Below are 19,446 nucleotides of genomic sequence, written 5' to 3' on the forward strand. Positions count from 1 at the left end.
CATTGATATCTGGAGATGTAGGACAAAGACGCTCCAGGAGTGTGACTAAGCTGCTCAGACGATGAGGCAGACACAGTAAGGCAGTGTAGGAGTGTTGTGTGTCATGCTTCCTGATCAGTGATGGTGAAGAGTCACAATGGAGCGTGGCTATGGAGTCATTTAAAGGTGATGTCATCTGGAGTTGTCTTATCAGGGCTGAGGTCAAAGGTCGAGTCCTTTGCCACCCAGCTGCTACAAGAAGGATCAATATATCACTTTAAAGGCTTCCTGATAGAACGAGTCAAGCCAAGCTGCAACAAATCAATTTATAGACGTGCCTGCAGAGAGAGGTAGTAAACACAACAGATGTTTTAGGCTGAGTCTAAATTATTGAATGATTGATGAATATTGATGACTCTGGTGATTTCACAATGAATAAACACAGGTGTGGTTAAATATAGGTGACCACAGCTGGTTGTGCTGGTTGCTTGCCCAAAATCTCTGTGTGGCAATTTTAAAAAGTCCAATTGCAGTGATGTCCTAGTCGTTCTTTTTATTATCTAATTAAAGATCCAGAACCAAGTCATGAAGGTCTAATTGTAGGTTGAGCATATTGTGTCTTATTTCTTAGCACACTCTCAAGAGGCGCGTCTTGCCTGAATTGTCCGTAGGGCATTATAAAAAGTCAGATTGGAGTGAAAGCCTTGTATTTCCTTTAAGTTAAATTACTTTCAGGGTGCTTTCAGAACTAGAGTTGTCTTGCTTTCGTCTGAATCAGGGACTGATTTTGTTCCAAAGTTGTATAATTGCCTGGAGTTGGTTCGTGTTCTCACGGCAGCATTTACAATCGGACCAGATCAAATGCTTTGCTTGAGAAAGCCGCTCTTGATTGGTCAGAATTTCCATGTGGGAAAAATCCAGGAAGTAAAGCAAACGTTGAAGAAGAATACACTTGCAAGATAAATGTGACACTTTCTAATGTCACAATGGAGGGACAACTACGCAGGTTGATTTTAGCGCTGCTCATCGTGGACTATATTGCTGTCATTGTTCATTTTAGTCAAACCATACAGTTTGAAAACGAGACGCGGCTCCAACTAGAAAACAATGTTTTGATGCATTGGATGTGCTGAATGTGCATATTAAGGCAGTACAGGAGGAGGTGCACATTAATAATCCTCCAGGACTGTAACATGCTCATGTTTAACCCAAACAATGTGTCATGTGACTGCAGTTGGTTCACATCCAGGTCGGAACACCTTCTCACCACAAACCGCACCAGAGTTTGTTTGTAACCTGACTGAGACCACCTCTTCAAGAAGGTCTCGGTCTGGTTGTTTTGGTGCGCACCTGAGTGTCATTGCTGTGTTCACACCTGCCCAAACGAACCGCACTGAGGGGGCAAATGATCTTGAGTTCGATTGAACGGAACCAAACAGGGCAGGTGTGAAAGCACCCTTAGAGAGGTTGAGTGCAGCAGAAATGAGTCCTGAAACCTGGAATTGATTTAGCATTGTAGCACTCTGGGTTCCCTCATCTCAAAATCAGTGGGTTTTCACAAGCTGGTGGGTTAACACAAACTTAAAAGATTTTGACGATTTGTTCTCCAACATAATATGCATGAGTAAAAACACCACTTGTGAATTCTGAAGCTTTTATGTGTCTTAAAGAAGGCGGTTGCTTCCAGACTCAATAAATGAGACGAGAGCGTCATCCTGCAGAACACTGCTTTACAGCCTCGTTGTGGTGGCGATGGTTAAGTCATGTGACCGTGGTGTAGTTCATTTATAGCCTAATGTTAGCTTGTTACTTCTGGTGATTGCATTTACACTTCTAAAGTCATAATAGTGGTGTTCATTTGTGAAGATTATCTTGCTGAACAAAATGTTGAAGTATCATAAATGTTTGCCTCAGAGCTTATTTTCTGCAGTCATCCAAAATCCAGTGGAAAAGTCCCATCAGCTTTTTGTCGAGGGAACCAGGGCGATGTTTATTTCTTGGTTGGCCTACAAATAAACGTCATCCCTGCAGCACTCTGTAAATCTGTCCACACTGTGGCTTTTGCGAAGATGTGTGTTGTCGAGCTTTGTTTTAAAATGCATCACAAAATTATTGCTGAGAGCCTATCTAAACTACATTAATCATATTTAAAGATGCCCTGCTGAGTTTTCTTGGAAACAGCGTTTCTGTTTACTTTCACTGTTACTCACCAAACACATTGTTTGTATTCTTGAAGCCTAACAAACATGTGCAATTCATTTCCTCCTGATAAAACCGTTTCAGAGCCGATTTTTTGTTATGAAACCTGCATTGTTGACATTCATGTCTGCTAGCTAGCAGTGATTTCTGCTGGAGCACTGCTGTGTTTCTCGGTGCATCACAGACACTTGTAGCTCAGTGATATACTGTAGTGTGAAACAGTTGGCAGAAACGTGCATCAAGTCACCCACATTTATGTCTGGGCCCACTCACAGAGACATCCCTCCAGGGATCTGCTCGTGGTCACAAACTCCACAGGGTACTAATAAGTAAATTTCTTTTTCAGTTGTAAGTGTGAACCTTTCCGAATATACAGCTAGTTTTTCAATTATGCCAACTTTTTTATGTTCTGCTCTGCTGCCATGGTGCTATACCTTATGTCCCAGTGTGTGTGTGTGTGTGTGTGTGCAGACACATGAATATCAACTCTTATAATTACATGATAGGACTTGTTATAGGTACTTCTTATGCCACAGGTTCCTTTGCAGAGTTGATGATCTAACAATTAATGCGATAAGGTGCTCCAAAATTTAAATATCTAGATAGGGGAAAAACTTAAACACATGTTTTTCCTCTTACCTGTAGTGCTATTTATCAGTCTAGATAGTTTTGGTGTGAGTTGCCAAGTGTTGGAGATATCAGCTGTGGAGATGTCTGCCTTCTCTCCAATATTGAGGAGCTAGATGGCTTGTGGTGCTCAAAGCGCCCAAAAAATACAACAGCAATGTCTCTTTCCAGAAATCATGACCCTGTTACTCAAGATAATCCACAGACCTTGTTGCGAGCAGCTTCATGTAGGAACTATTTTCTTTCTACCGAACTACACCCATCAGCCATATCACCACACAGAAGGACGAGTGCATCTACTCATGGACAAGAAGCTCATGCTCATGACAGTGTGAAATGTAAACATTAACAGCGTCCTCCTTGGCTGAGCTGTAACGTTAGCTAGCTCAGTGATGCTAGGTGAGCTAGCAGTAGATGCACTCTTCCTTCTGCGTGGTGATGCAGTTGGCAGGTGTAGTTTGGTAGGAAGAAAATAGTTCCTACATGAAACTGCTCACAACAAGGTCTGTGGATTATCTTGAGTAACCGGGTCATGATTTCTGGAAAGAGACATTGATGTTGAGTTTTTCAAATGTATTTTTTCGGCACTGTGAGCACCACAAGCTGAGTGCCATCTAGTTCCATTATATTAGGAGGAGGCAGATGTGTCCAACACTGTGCAACTCACACCAAAACAATCCAGATTGATAAAAAGCACCACAGGAAGTAAGATGAAAACTGTCCCTTTTAAAGCTATGTATGGTGACAGTGAAATATATTCTAATTAATACTTCAATTAAGGTAATTAATGAGCTCATTAGTGTGAGCGTTATGTTTAGCATGGTTGAACAATAACATAAACAACTCATTATGAATTGCACAAGTTGAGAAAGTAATTTACATCCACTGTGTCATCAGTCACTATGAAATAACGGTTACTGTCACATGTTAAAAAGTACAGATTCTATGCTACCTCCCTCTGAATGCCAGGCGTCATCCTTTTTTTTTCCTAATGAAGAGTTTTAGCTCTCATTCAGAAGAAACAAAAGCCAGTGAGCTTCCAGCATTTTACTGCCCATGACTCGAAGACGTGACTCATATTCACATTCCAGAGGGAGTGCTTAGCAGGACGCTGAGAGAGGGGAAAGGCAATGGGAAGAAGAAGAAGGAGAGCTCTCGACCACAGGGGCAGTCGCAGTCGCAGCTTTGCCCACACATCTGGCGTTACATTCCAGGTTGTGTGAGTTTACAGTAGAGCCGACGAGTCGAGCTGTAGTTGATTAAGGTGTTTTTGCACCGCCGCCCACTCATTTTCCCCTCACTGCTCCTTTTTCCAGTCTCCGCTCATGCGCTCCGCACGTTGTAGTTCATTACTCGGAGTGTTTGTGTTGTGGTTTGACCCGTTATGAAACATTTTTGGCATATGGAAATGATTTATAGACGGTCCTGGCAAGTTGTTTGTTTCGACATACCAGCTGGTTAAAACAAGCACGTCCGGGCTAAATATAGGCCTGGAGAAAAGCTACATGGATGCTTTCAACTGTTTTTGTGCCCTCAGTTGATTTTTAAAACTCACATAAAGGGCCTGTTCAATAAAGCTACATGATTTGTTTTGCCCTAAATTGAGTCAGGTGTCCAGATTAAAGGGAGGGATGTACAGTAAATAGAACAGAGCCAACTGTACATATGAATCAAACAAGATGAATGTCACTTTTCATCTGTACCATCTGTTTAAATTTAAGAGAGGAAGTCCACTGTGCCTGTTCTGGTAATACAAGCGTATGCATGTGTGTGTGTGTGTGTTTCTGCACAGGGATCCTGGAGGGGGTATTGAGATGGCAGACTTCATCAGGCAAGAGACTCCACCAGTGGACTGCAGCTCCAGGAACTCCTATATTGGATTGGAGTCTAACCAGCAGGTAAGCAGAGCACTGGCCTGCTGCACACTGCGTACAGCACTGGGCTGAGTATAAGATAATAAGACGATGATGAGTATGAGGCCCAACCCCCGCCTGATGACATTTATTTCTTGTCCTCAAATTCAAGATAACCCATTTATTTTCAAATGTAATTTACTGGGAAGAAACACAATCTAATATTCAGGCCAACCCTGAATTTACTGTCAGGAACTGTTTGGTTTCAGTTTACTGTCACGCTGTACATCTTTTCTGAACTATAAGTGAGGTCGTGTACTGTAACAGCTCACACCAGTTCAGTGTTTGAAATTACTCCCTGTTTAATATAGTGTAGAAATGATTGACAGTCAATGTAAATTATTAATTCATAGTTAAAGTCATAACCAAGACAGTGGTGTCACAAAATCCAAGTTCAAAGATTTTTTATCGTCACTGTAAAATGACCAGCAGATCAATCCATTTTTCAAATTACAATAGAATTACTACCATATAGTGCATTTTATTTACAGTTATTGTTTGTGTCCACATTAGGGATGGGCATGAGAACTCAAGTACTCAGTTTGGACGTCCGTATTCGTTCAACAGATAGAGTAATCAATTTTTTTGATGCTTTTTGTTGTTGTGTTAAAGGTCAGGTTGCAAAACTATCTGGTCACATGTGCAGGCCTTCAGTCAGTCAGAGACACAACTGCAAACTTTAGATTTTAAAATACAGCAGGAGTGCAATATTGTAGGTCATAGTTCAGATTCTCGAGCGGGTCAAGAAAATCAGACCCATGCAGGACCTTGATGGGGATTGACTCTCTTTTTGAGCCAGCCTCAAGTGGCCATTCGAGGAACTGCAGTTTTTGGCATTTCTGTGTTGGCTTCATTTTTCAGGCCAGAGATTGTCTTATAATGGTCATGTGCTTCAGGCTCACTACTGCAAGTGGCATTATTTTTTCTCCCAAGCACTCTCAGCCCATAGTCCTGCCCTACTGTGCTGTCATTGGCTAGTAGTAACTGTAACCATGACCTCTGTGCATTAACCACCTCCGACCTTTAATTTAATTTAATTTAATTTAATTTGATTTGATTTTTTTTTTTTCGTGAGTATTCGATAATAACTTAATGTGATTACTCGAATATGGAAATTGCTTAAAAGGCCAATCCCTAGTCCACGTTCTGAGTGTGTCCTAAAGTGCCCTAAAAAACTCAGTGCCCTAAAAATGTAATACCTATGTTATGTACACTGCTCTCTGCTAAAAATCCTGTGACACAATGCTATGACTTGTCTCTTAACTCGTGGTGCAAAAATTAAAGTTGTGCTCCACTACAACACCCTGTTATATGGGGAGTGATGAGTGTGAACGAGGGAGTGATTGCCAACACAGCCTAACTGTCTTTTGAAATACTGCATACAGCCTCAATTAATTTGAGAAAACATAAGATATACTTAATGATTAAAACATTCAGGTTTTGTGTATTGGTTAATAAAAACAGAGTCCTAAAAGTACTGATTTAGTTTCAGAGATTGTATGCATTATTGTGCGAATGAATGTGTGTTTGCTTTTCAAGAATATTGTGTCCATGTATCAAACTGAACTTCATCTGATTCATCCAAAACCAGTTTATTTCACAACATAGTTTTGTAAACCACTGCTTGTGTTACAAGTGTTAAATGATCAGTGAACGTTTGCTACACAGTACAGGGAATAATCTTTAATATTCCCACAAACAAACGCCATCAGCTTTTAAACGTCCTCTCATTTTAATGCAACATGTACAGTGCTTACTGTAACCCAACTAAGGTTCCCACAGACGGCTAAGACAAACCTAAGGCACAGAAGTCCAGGTCTGCAGCTGACGTTTGTTATTGCAGGACCAAAGGAAGGACTTGTTTGTGTGTGTTTCATTAGGTATGATCCTCACATAGCTCGCTGTCAGCTGATATCTCGTTAAATATTCAAAGTTATTTCACTGTTTTATTCTGGAGATATATTTAACCTCTGAATCCCCACGGGTGCCGCACTCCACGTCTTTGTACTGTGTGTCCTTGAGTCGCTAATCAGCCGGCATGTTCCTCTCAGCTGCTGTGTAGGGAGTTGGAAGGGGAGCCAAAACTTTTCTCTGTGATGACAGTGAAGAGGTGCCGGCTGTTTGTAACACACAAACAGGGTCTTCTTTTGGATGTTGAAATCTCTAATGATCACACACCTTGTCACTTTGCCTTTAATGAACATTTTACTCCAGAAACTTGCTTTGTGATATCTTGATCATCTTTTTCAAAAGGCAAATGGCTTAACATGTCTTTTTGTTCAAATTTCAGATTGCATCCACACATGGAAGAGCAACAGTAGCCAAAGGTAACTACGACTACCTTGTCATGTATACTGAAAGCATGTGCCAAGTTATTAAAGTGATACAGAGATGCTGTATGAGGCAATGTAGTGCACAGCATGTGCCACCAGAGGTCAGTCTCTACTGGTGGAACAGGCAGCAGGCAACTATGAGTGGTGGGGATAAGGTTACAGGACAAGGGAAAAGAAAGCTGTCAGCAACCGCAGAGAGTTTATTTTGACCAAACCAGAAATGGTGATTGTTGGGAGAGTGGAAAGACTAAACAAGGCAGTTTTGGTGTTATGAGGTGTGTTTTGGATGACTTAACAAGGTAATTAAATTAGTTTTAGTTTGGTGAAAGAGAGAAATTTTAATTCAGAAGGTGTACGGTTGCATTTTTCTGTTTAGTAAGGAAAATAGGTGAAAGAATATTTCCTTTTCAGCATTTTGTAAGCTTATTTTGTGTATTTATTAGGGTGAAAAAGCTACGGAAACTTGTGGAACTTAGCAAACACCAAGCTCAAACTCATCTTAAGCCCAGTTCAGACCAAAGATTCACGACGGGACGAAACCGTCTTAAAACGTTGCAGAGAAAAGTTGCAGTGGTGTGAAGTGGCCAGTCTGAGCTCGACTCCAGCTGGCTGTCGGTGTAACCTGCAACTCCGCTGGTCACTTCGCCAGTGGTTGGTTTTCGAGCATAAGGCCAGTCACCTGTTTCTAATCTAAACAACCTGTTTCCAATCAGCTTGTAGTGAAGTCCGCTGATCAATTCAAAATGACCGCAGATGGCGTGTTTGCTCGCTGCAGCAGGTTCTCCGTCCCTGTCCTCATATGTGCTGGTGTCAGATGGTGGGTCACTGCTGCTGCTCGCTCTATGTGCTGTATGCCCCCAACACACACACACACACACATTCTCACTGACACACTTAGTTATATTGTGGCGTATTTATTATAAATACAGTCCATCTGATGGTCGCTTTGTTTCTGTTTTCACCTTTCATCACTACTACAAATGCAGCTGTAGCCAGTATCTCATCATATCATTATCCTCATTCATATTCTAAGAAGTTACAAATTATATTCAGCCACAAAATAATCCTGAAAAGCTGCAAACAGAACAAAAACATGGAGAGTTGTTGCATAGAGATGATACACCGTCTCATCTAGTTGCACTGGTGTGAACCGGCAGGTTTTTAGATCACTGCAGAACGGCATATTGCAAGTAGTTGTCTGTTTCAACTTGTCTCATCACAAATCTTTGGTCTGAACTGGGCTTTAGGGTGGGGTTGGGGGGATGGGGGTGCAACACCTTCGTGAATATATATCAGCAAGGGCCGGTTGTTAGGCTGGCTGTGGCTAGCTGGCAAAATGTAATGATTCGCACAACCCAAGACAGTGTCACACATGCTTTGTGACTTGTGTCACCAGCAGCTTGGCTTTTAAGTTTTCTTTTTTAACACAAATACCTCTGTATACCGTATACCCCAGTGAAATGTCAGGAAGGTATTAAAAAATAGATACTGCCTAAGCCCATGCCAAATCCCTGTCCTCTGTGCCAATGCAACATCTGACTTGTGACAAGCACTCCTCAGTTTGGTTTTTTACAGTCTTGTTTGTGAGCCTGTGGTGCATTTTCTTTCAGTGGGATCACCACATCTCTAACCATGATCACCCCAGCTGCTCAGGAGATGTAGTCTGACTCAGCATTACCGTGACCTCACCAGTCAAACCAAGATGAGGCAGCTTTAGACAGCCACTGCTGAGTTTGACAAAACAAAAAAATGTAATATACTCTAAGACCCAGCATGGGAGTCATTCTCCAGGAGCTCTTTATTGGAAAACTGAGAAGAAGACAATAAATGAACTTGTAGCTTTGCTCCGGGTCCATTGTACTGAGTGTTAGAGCGAGGCGGCTGCGTCGTCTGAATAATTCAGCGAGTCTGTTCGATGCCATTCTAATTAGCTGGCAGTTTGTGATGACAGGAAATGGTCGGAAGTGGGACAAGGGCTCTGCTGGGGTTTAGCTTTTTAATCTTCTTCCCTTCAAGGATTCCATCTACTCAGACTGTCCATCACAAACTCCCAGGAAGTATCAGCGAGTGAGACTTGCAGGATTTGAGAAACACTGATTGCAAAGAACAGTTATGTCTTTGTTCAAAGGTTATCTGGGGTTTCAAGGAATCTATTTAGAAGAGCTCTCAGAAGTAGTGATTCTGGGAAAGAGAAGGGTATCTGTTACTTTATCCTCTGTAGAAGCTAGCTATGTGTGGGTGTTCAGGGTTAGTGCGTGTGAATGTTTTAATAATTGATCAAGATGTCATCTTTTAATTGCTTTCTTCCTGTCTTCGCAGGAGATGTGGGAAAGACTTCAGATGACATCAGTCTGACTCTTGTTGAGAGCTGCAGCCATGACCATGGTACAGTAAATATGCATAGCATTCACATACAAACAAAAAGCCTCCTCGTGTTACTGGCTGTGACGTCTCAAAGCGGTCCTAATGTTTGTTTTCTTTCTGTCCATTTAGATCTGCTATCAGACACAAAGATGTACTGCCTTGTTCCCAATGACTCCTTCGCCTCCTTGCAGCCATCAACCTCCTTGTGTCCTTCAGAGCTGTCCAGGGAGCCTGCTGATCTCTGTAATTCTGCTGCTTATCACTTCAGCCTGTCGCACTCCTCTTGTGACACAGAGGTGACCACTCACGCATCCATGCAATCTCAGAGCTACAGGAAGGAGCTCCGTTCTCGGGGCCTGCCTCGGACCTCTAGCTCAGCAGGCTCTGCTTTCCCTGATCCATGTCTACCAGACTTTGCTCTGTACCCTCCACCCAGGAGAGGTGGCCTTGACCCTGTGTGTGAGCTGGAGGCCGCCAGACCACACAGGTCAGGGATATGTGGCAGAGAAGCGGCCGAGCGGCTGTACCAGCAGGACCAAGCTGTCCCCTCCACCTCGGGGATAGAGTGTTACAGGCACAAAGAATCACGCAGAGTAGCCCGCTCAGCCTCCAGGGAGGCGGGGGAAGGTAGCTCAGGGCTGTACCAGGTGGACGTGGGTGGCAGTGGGAAAGGCTCTGGTGGAGGAGGAAAGTCCCAGAGTGGGGAGCGCAGTGCTGATAGCCTGAGGAGCTTGAGTACTCGCAGTAGTGGCTCCACAGAGAGCTACTGCAGTGGCACAGACAGGGACACCAACAGCACTGTCAGCAGCTTTCACAGTGAACAGACCAGCTCGACACATGTGGAGAGCCTGTTCTCACTTTCAGGGGATGAGCGTGTACGGGACAGAGGAGATGCTGTATCTGCTCCTGCAGATGGCAGGACTTCTAGCCTCGGCAGTGTCAGCTCTCGAGGTCTCAGTAACCTTCCTTCCAGGGAGGCCAATAAAAACCCTCATGCCAATGAGCTGACTGCTAAACAACCTGCTGACACACCGTCCTCTGCACCCCAAGAGCTGGTAGAACCTGGCAGGTGCCAGGAAGAGCCTGGCATCAGGACCAATGCTGATGGCTCGACAGGTGTAGCTGCCACGGAGCAGGAGCAGGTGAAAGACGACAGTCAACCAAAGTCAGCCAACAATGTTCAGAGGACTTCCTCCCTGTCAACGGGGCGCAGTGGACGCCGGCGGACTGGCAAAAAAAGGGCAAGCAGCTTCGATGCCAGCCGTCACAGGGACTACATGTCTCTGCGTGGCATGGCCAAGCCTTGTAGTGCTGTGTTTACTGGGGGTGGAGAGGAGGACTCCAGTGATCACAGTGAACTCAGTTGTGCCTCCAGTCTCCACTCCACCCACCACCTAAGCACAGACAGCTCATCTAGCACCACTTCCCGCTCCTGCCACTCACCAGAGGGCTGCTACCGGGCCCTGAAAGCCAAGCACACTGCATCCAATGCAGCCGCCTCCTCCTCCTCCTCCTCCACGGTAAAAGCTGCGGCAGGATCCGAGGCAGGAGCACGACCCGAAGGGAAGCGGCGCACCTCCCGCCGTACCCCCAGCACAGGCAGCGCCAAAACACATGCCAGAGTGTTGAGTTTGGACAGTGGTACGGCAGCCTGCCTTAACGATCCCAGCCGCCTCGGAGCTCCAGCTGGGCCCCGGCCCCTCACCACCTCCAAGTCGGACCTGGAAGCCAAAGAAGGGGAAGTCCTGGATGCGGCATCCCTGCTGGGTCGGGCCTCCCAGCTGGAATCAGTGACCCGCTCCAGAAACAGTCTGCCCAATCAGGCAGCTTTCACTGAGCCTCAGGATGCCACTGCTGCTTCCCTGCGGGGTATGTACCACACACAGCGCTCTGACATACTGTACACATCGCATTCTATCTGGTTTACTACTAGTGTTTGATGACTCGTCCACACTGTGCAGTCTCTGAAGTGCATCATAAGAAATGTTTTGTCCAACCTTAACCATATTTTACAGAGCTGATTACTTCACTTGTTTTGATTTACACTCTCTTTTGTGACTTCTCAGCAGAACTGTATTACACTGATATGGTCCCAGACAGTACTATAGGCTCTATTGTTAGTCTGCTTTTGTTATTTTTGCGTGCTTTGCAGCTTTAGATTGTTTATGTGGAGACTGAGTGATGCTTGTGTATTGGACATTAACTGGAAACCATATATCATGCTCATTTTACGGGATAGCTGGCTCCTGGGCTGTTAGCAGGAGCATTAGGATAGAAGTGACAAAAGTGAGACTGTTTTGGGTGTAGTCCTCCAGACATTAGGCTTGCTTCATTATTGCCTTTTGTGTACGTGTGTTTGGGGCTGCATAAGAGATGCTGTCTGCCCTTGCTCATTCAGTGTAACCATGGTGAGTTTCCATGGAGTGACAATTCTGACCCGAGCATAGTGTGTCTTGTGTAGATCACTATTAGCATGATGGCACAGTGTGTGCTTTGTGCTGAGGTTAGGCAAACAGCAGCTCTCTTATTAGTGTCATACACATCAAGTCACACAGACAGCCCCTCCCCCACATGCTTCGCTTCTTGGTTCTTGTTTTTTGGCTCCACAATGTTGTCGTTGATTGTTTCCTAACTTTTTAGAGTGTGTTCACCTCCTGGGAGGCAGGATGTGTCTGAGCATGTCATCTGTTGGCTGGTTTCATAATTAGTGTGTGATTCCTGCTGTCCGGATTTGTGTTAACCTGACTCGAAGCTGTCATGGTCACAGTCAGCTCCATGTAGGGGCGTTCATTAGTAGAATGTAGCGTAGCTGATTGATTTATAGTATGTTTGACTGGACTTGAAGTTTAGTGGTTACTGGTGGGAATTTGCAGGGCTGAAAATATTTGTATGACACCTCTCACTTGGTATCATTATGCTAATTGCAGTGAGCCTAAGTTAGCTTTTCAGTGAATAAATAGCACACACTTTCTCATACAAATGAAGAGTTATATTAATAAGTAAACTCACCCCTGCTCATTTTAATATGCTTGAGGGTTCTTCCACTGTAGAGTGAGTTGTTGACATACACCCAGTCACTGTTATTGGCTAATGTTAGCTAGAGTGTGCTGAGTGACTTTGCTGCTTTAATAGTTTTCTGTCTGTGTGCTGCTGTTGTTGTCAAAAATTAACATTTAAATGGTTTCATCACAAGAATAAAACTAGAAGCCCTTTTCCCTTTGGTCCCATTCCACTAGTTCTCCTTCAGGTTGCCCTATGGTGATGTCATTAAAGGTATACTGAGCGTGATTTTCCTAAAATACAATGTATAGAGTCATTAAAAAAAGTAGTTCCTCTTAATCATTACTTACGACTCGGGGTGGGAATCACCAGAGGCCCCACGATATGATATTATCATGTTGCATAAGTTGCAATACATTGCAATTTTAATTGTGTTGCAACATGCTAAGTATAGCGTTAAAATATGTTTTGATATGATGTGATTTCTAACCTTTTTTCAAGTACAAATTATGTCCCCAAAAGAAACATTTGTCAGCACCTGTTTTATTTAATAAAATAAAGTTTTTAGTCTGTTCATTTTACTTCAGTCATTTTTATTGTGGTAAAATAATGAGCAGTTGGTTATATTATTCTAGCAGGCTACCACAAGTTTTATTGCCATTTGCAATGCTAATAATTTCTAGAATAAAAACATGGATACTTGGAGTCAGTGTAACACAAAAATACCACAGTAGAATGTTGTATTGATTTTTCCCCCCAATTCTACTTACAACCCATGACAACAGTGGTTCCCAACTGGTGGGTGGGTCGCGTGTCCATTCTGAGTGGACTGCAAGTGACTCGCAAAACGTGTCAAGTTTGTAAAAAAAAAAAAAAAAAACACAGTTTATTTTGAAGTGCAATGAATTTCTGGCACCGAGCTTTTATTTTGAAGCGTCTTTTTTTGCTGTAGAGTGAGTGACTAACGGACCTCTACTTAACAGAGACAGCAAACTAGCTCGACAACATGGCCAAACGCAAGTATGACGCTGAATATATTAAACTGTGTGGACCTTGAACTAATGCCTAAGGAGAAATTAGGACCCCATGACTGCACCAGTTGGAAACCACTGGGCTGCAAGTATGTGATGTTGTACTTACATGCAGAGACTCTGCTCTCTGCCTGTATTTTCTCATTGTCTTCTTATTTTGCTGTGGTCGAGACGATCATGGGTGCAGCATCTAGGTGAGAAAAAGGTAGCTACAAAAATTGTGGACAGAACACAAGTATAGTTAAAGTATAGTAAATGCCAAGTGGACAAAGGTTGTTCCAAAACGGGAGTGAATATGGCTTTCATTTTTCACTTCCGCTGGCGATGTTAATAAACAGTAACGAACAATTCCTGCACAGTATGCCTTTAAAGTAAGACTACAGTATGTAGCTTTTGCTCAACACTGGCCAATGTGGCCACAAGTCTCAATGACAGTATAACTGTAAATGCTAAAATATAGCATGATAGATGCACACATAGAGAGGAGTCATGGGGTCAGCAAACTGACTCAGTTATTGCAGTTTACAGCAATATCTATTTAAAGATTCCTTATGCTAGCTAACGTTAGCCACCACGACATGAGCTGCTGGTCGTACCAGACTAAGTGAAGCTGTAGCAGCAAAACTTCTGTGTCATGAGCTGAGAAGGCTGTGTTTATTTCTTCTGAATTCAACTCTTGATTTGTAAGAGGAAGCAGGGCTGCATGATGTGTGATTATTTTGACAGATATCGTGGTTGCCATATGAGTTACAATTTTTCGTGGGAACGGTTATTTTTGCATTTCACTCTCGCTGAAAAATGATGGTAATGTGATGTTAGCTAGAGGTCTGTACTAAACAAGCATGTTCCTTTATGTCTGGTAGCACCACAATGCTTCATTTATAATAGTATGCTGTGACACGTTTTACCTGTTTCCAAATTTGTAGCTCCTGCCATTTGGATATTGTACTTGGCCATATTGCAATTTCGATAATATTTCAATTAATTGTGCTGTCCTATTGTGCTGTCCTCCCAAAGTCCTCTAAGACAGCTGACTGTAGAGGGTCTTGGGAAAATGAAGTGTTGCATTATTCTTCATTCACCACTTGTTGAAATGCTGTGTATCTGATTGGGAAAATGTGTTATTTCAGGCAGATGTTTCAGTTTTTATTTTTGCCCTTATTTGAAAGTGACAGGAGAGACACAGACAGGAAATGAGAGGAGAGAGAGTGAGCTGCATGATACAGAACAAGTGGTACCCAGCTAGAACAGAATCATCTGCATCTAAACCAGTAGCTCACCAACAGAGTGCACCATGTTTTAGTCTTGTTCTGTCAGTCATGTTGTAGTGGATGTCTTATATTTTTTAATGGTTGCTCTTATTCTGGAGTGAAACTCTTCATTGAATTCAAGCAGATGATTTTGTAACTGTTGTTGCTTTGTTTCTGAAATGTAGCTGAAATCCAGTGTAACACATGAAGCTATCACCTCACGCTAGTATCCTCATAAAGCTGTCAAAAAAAGGAAACGCATCCAGTCTGACCGGCCAATGATGTCTCTCACCATGACAGCCCCAGGGAGCGAGGAGACGGTCATATTTCGGCGTGAGCGTAGCACGTTTCGTCGGCAGGCTGTGCGGCGGCGACACAACGCAGGGAGTAACCCCACCCCACCCACCTCTCTCATTGGATCTCCTCTCAGGTACGCCGTGCACGGAGCAGGCAGTCGTTTTCTGTCGTTGTGTTGCCTGGTATGAGCATGTTGCCAGGTGGCGCTCTGTCTCCTGTCCCACATCAGCACCACCAGTTTGCGTTTGCTGCAGTGCATGACATCGAGCAAGACGTCATCTATCACTGGATGGGTGTCTCCACTCTGCATGTGATGTCTTTCGTCCTCCTTCTCTCAAGACTTCACTCTTTTCATCCTCCTATCATTCGATCTAATCTTTTAAACTCCACATTTTGAGCATGGATCAAAGAATGGAGCCCTTACAAAGTCAGAGGCTCAATGCCACAAGGCCTGACTAATCTACTTGGCTGACACACCGTCTCCCCTCAGAGCTGCGCATGATTCGTTCAATAATACAGACATCCTGCTGTATCACATTGCTCTGCCCTTTTGAGCGACCTTTCTAAAGAGAAAGATGAAGATGACATTGATCATTTTAAAAATCAAAGGTTTAAGTCTGTCCCCACAGGAATAGTTTTGTTATTAATTGTGAGAGTAGCTGCTTCCCCTAGCTGCTCTTTAATAGATTTTATAAGCCCAGCTTTTAACACTGTCTAAACCAAGTTTGTGTAAATTTAACGCAATAACTCACTGGAAAAATATATTTACAGATTCCCTCTATTTTTTTTTTTTTAAAGGAACACTTCATCTGCAAAATAACCAAAAAAATCAGTTACTCACTCACCATGTGTTACCTTGAATTCATAACTTTGTTCTCCTCGTCTCCACAATACAACGAACATGAACTGAAGTCATTCAGGACCACATTTAACAACTATATCAAAACATCCATTTACAAGTGGTAAATGGACCTGCACTTGTATAGCACCTTTCTAGTCTTCTGATCACTCAAAATGCTTTTTACACTATGTCACACTCATTCACACACACATTCATACACTGGTGGCCAAGGCTACCATACATGATGCCACCTGCTACTCAGTAACTATTCACACACACTCACACACCGATAGAACAGCCATCAGGAGCAATTTGGGGTTAAGTATCTTGCCCAAGGATGCTTCAACTCCCACAGCATAATCCAAGTCTTGTACTGTTACTGCTGTGGCTCCGAGGTAGAGTGAGTCGTCAGCGGGCAATTGGCGTTCTGATCCCTGGCTCCTCCTGTCCACATGTCGAAGTATCCTTGAGCAAGATACTGAACCCCAAATTGCTCCCGTTGGCTGTTCCATCAGCATGTGAGTGTGTTAAAAAATGAGTACCTTGTATGGTAGCCTCGGCCACCAGTGTATGAGAATGGGTGAATGTGACTCATAGTGTGAAAAGTGCTTTGAGGGGTCGGATGACTAGAAAGGCGCTATACAAGTGCAGGTCCATTTATCTAGTCATATGCTCAGTTTTGCCCAAACACATGCCTTTTCCCTAAAACCTTACAATATAAGACACTTTTGCTTATGAGTAGCACGCCCTGAGTGCACGTGCATATGAGCTCTGCTGCAGAATTCAAACACACGTGTGCATAGGCATGCTACTTGGCTATGACGTGTTTTAAATGGTAATGCGATTGTGTTTTGGAAGTACTGAGAGTAAGACTGGATATACAAGACTTTGATTATACTACATGAGCTGTGTTTAAGTGTGTAAACAGATGTTTTAATATAGCTTCCTGTTGTTAAACGCTGTCCCCTTTCACCTTAATTCATGAAGAATGCTCGCCTTTTTTGGCTTCTCTGTTCACTGTGGAGGCAGGGGAAGAAAAAAAGCTAACATACAGTGAGTGATTGATACACAAATGGTCATTTTGTAGGCAAAGTATTGCTTTAACATACATTTTTGCTAATTCATAGTGCTGTTTCTTCCTGTTTTGTAATGTTTTTGAGCTCCTAACCACATTCCTGATGCAATATTTTATTTGTTTATCATAGCAGCATAATGCCTCACTGCACCAATTTAGTGTAGTTTCATACTTGGGCGTGTCTCAAGTAGCCTCATCAGTCCCTTTTGTAACTTTATGTGGGATCTGACCTTGAAAACCTGAGTCCTCTTTGGACAGAGTTATCTTTTAATCTGTGTTCTGACACAATTGACTACTGTCCTGCAGAATACTTTAAATGAACTGTCATGCCTTAGGTTGTCGCCTGATTAGAAGTCATGGCTGGAAGGTCACAGGTTTGCATGGCAAATGTGTGTGTCTCCTTACCATCAAATTAGCAAAGCATAAAACCCCTCTGAGATTTATCTAAAAAAAAACTATGTCAGATGGCAGTTTAAGCACTGCTAAGTGACTGCTGAATGTTTATGATCCACTGGTGTCATGCTGTGGGTATACATCAGTTCCTGGGGTCCGTATAACTCCTCCGGTTTTGTTGTACAACTGCCAGCAGCGACTCACCTCCAGCCAAAATTCTGTGTTTTCCTGCATCTATTTAGCAAGGTCACATTTCTAAATGCTGAGCCGAGAAAAACGTTAAGCAAGGAAAACAAGTGTGCAGCCTGCCAGGGGTCAATAAACTTGCAAAATGCAAAATTGTTCCCTCTTCCACTGATCCCCCCGCCCTCCCCTGTCCCTTCACTCTAAACCCTTTTTTTGACTTTGTTAGTTGTGCAGTGGACATTTTAGTCTTTGTCAAATACTCCTCTCACTGTATGATTACTTTAAATATTGTTAAGCAATCATACAATTAACTCATCTATCAGTGGTGTAGTTGATTGTCTCCATCTAAAATCTTTTTCCTTGTGTATAGAGGACCCTGTTGTTGTTCTCTCTGTCTATATTCCCCTGTGTAAAGTGCTACATAACACCTCTTTCCTTAACCTTAAATGTTAGTGTGCCTCTGCAAGGAAAAACATGCATTAGCATTTGCACGCCTTGGGTACAAACACATGGGTGGATTTTTTTAACCCAAAAGGATGGAGAGCTAAGTCGCTTCTGCAATGCTTGGACTTTGCTTTACAGCTTTAAGAAAAGGCCGCCTAAATGTTTAATGTGCAGGCTTTACACACAGTGTCACAAATCTTATCCGCAGCTGATGTCATCATGGAGGTCCATTTGCAGTGGAACATGTTAGTCTCTCATCTGTACAAGACTCTTCTGCAAACCACTAATGTGAACACTAGTTTTTCATGTAATCTGGTGGTGATTGAATACAAATGACATGATACAAATCAGGTGTAAAAATGACCTGATTATTCTTTTTTTTTTTTTTTGTCAGAAATGAGTCATAATGTCGTTAAAATTTTTTGGATCTGATTTGAGGACCTCCACTATGACATCCAGCATGTGCATCACACCACCTGAAATCCCTCTGTTGTGAAGTTATACCTGTGTCACTCCTCTCTCCACCTTTGATGGTGTATATCAGCAGTTCCCCTCTGGCTTCCATCACTTCTCATCTCCTCCCCTTCTCCCTTCTCCCCCAACAGTCTTCAGGAGGCTCTCAGCCAGGCCTCCCAGCCTTCTACTTCCCAGGTGAAAAGTCAGCCATCCAGAACCCCGTCCCAGGTGACCGTGCTGAGCGCAAGCGCCTCCCTGCTGGCCAGGAACGGAAGCACACACCTGGAGGGTTCTCAGGACAAGGCCTCAACTGTTGGCGCTACCAGCTTGCAGGATGACTTCGGTAGGGAGCTCACGGAGAGAGCCGAGATGTTAAGATGGAGTTTCTCATGACGGAGAGTTGGATTGGTAGTTTGTGGGGTGCTGGATCCATGTGGCAGATTTTGAATTGGCTGTGTTGTTCTGGTTCTGTATGCTTTGGTCTGAAAGTTGTTGCTTTGATGTTTTGGAAAAGCTCAAAGAGAGTTAGTCACAGATATGACCGTTGAAGTCAGTCATAGCAGAGCACTATTATCCACGGTCAATGGACTGGCACAATCAGTCAAAGCCGAGCGCAATTACCCATGCTCCATTTATCACTGTCTGTGATATTGTCTGAAGCCAATACTTGACCTCACTTTGATGGTACCCTTCGGTCACAGCTTCCCGACCCCTCACCGCTGAGTGTTACAGATTGCTGTTGATGCTCATACATAAACACGTCTCACTGATATCCTTATCACATTAATGACTGTAAAGAGAGAGGTTTAGTAGGAGCTGATTTACGTCCTTCCTCTGAACCAGTGATAAATGGATTAGTACTCCTACTCATAATTTGACCCAGAGCAGATGGCTATTAGAGAAATTTGGTAGTCTGAATGTCTGCGTCTGTGCTTTTAATCTCAGAGCGTTATAATTCTTGTCTGTCTGCATCTGCATGATTTCACTGCTTTGACTAAGGCTGTGTCCAAAACTCCATACCAACATGCTTTTTAGTAAGCTAACAGTATGTGAGTTTT

At 43.2% G+C, this 19,446-nt stretch overlaps 1 protein-coding gene across 4 annotated transcripts in view; it reads left to right on the forward strand.

Annotated features, from left to right (window-relative positions):
• pcnx1 (pecanex 1) overlaps positions 1–19,446 on the forward strand; it is a 59,150-nt gene that overhangs the window by 5,162 nt on the left and 34,542 nt on the right. For 2 of the 4 annotated variants that reach the window (XM_078175256.1, XM_078175257.1), the window contains exons 3-8: positions 4,598–4,703; positions 7,009–7,045; positions 9,371–9,436; positions 9,545–11,284; positions 14,997–15,126; positions 18,538–18,731. In XM_078175256.1, coding sequence (XP_078031382.1) covers positions 4,598–4,703; positions 7,009–7,045; positions 9,371–9,436; positions 9,545–11,284; positions 14,997–15,126; positions 18,538–18,731 — 2,273 coding nt within the window. The remainder of the gene's footprint in view (positions 1–4,597; positions 4,704–7,008; positions 7,046–9,370; positions 9,437–9,544; positions 11,285–14,996; positions 15,127–18,537; positions 18,732–19,446) is intronic. The other 2 variants (XM_078175258.1, XM_033642776.2) reach the window with 1 other exon arrangement.

The sequence above is a fragment of the Epinephelus lanceolatus genome, chromosome 15, assembly GCF_041903045.1.
Source record: "Epinephelus lanceolatus isolate andai-2023 chromosome 15, ASM4190304v1, whole genome shotgun sequence".
Classification (NCBI taxonomy): Eukaryota; Metazoa; Chordata; class Actinopteri; order Perciformes; family Serranidae; genus Epinephelus; species Epinephelus lanceolatus.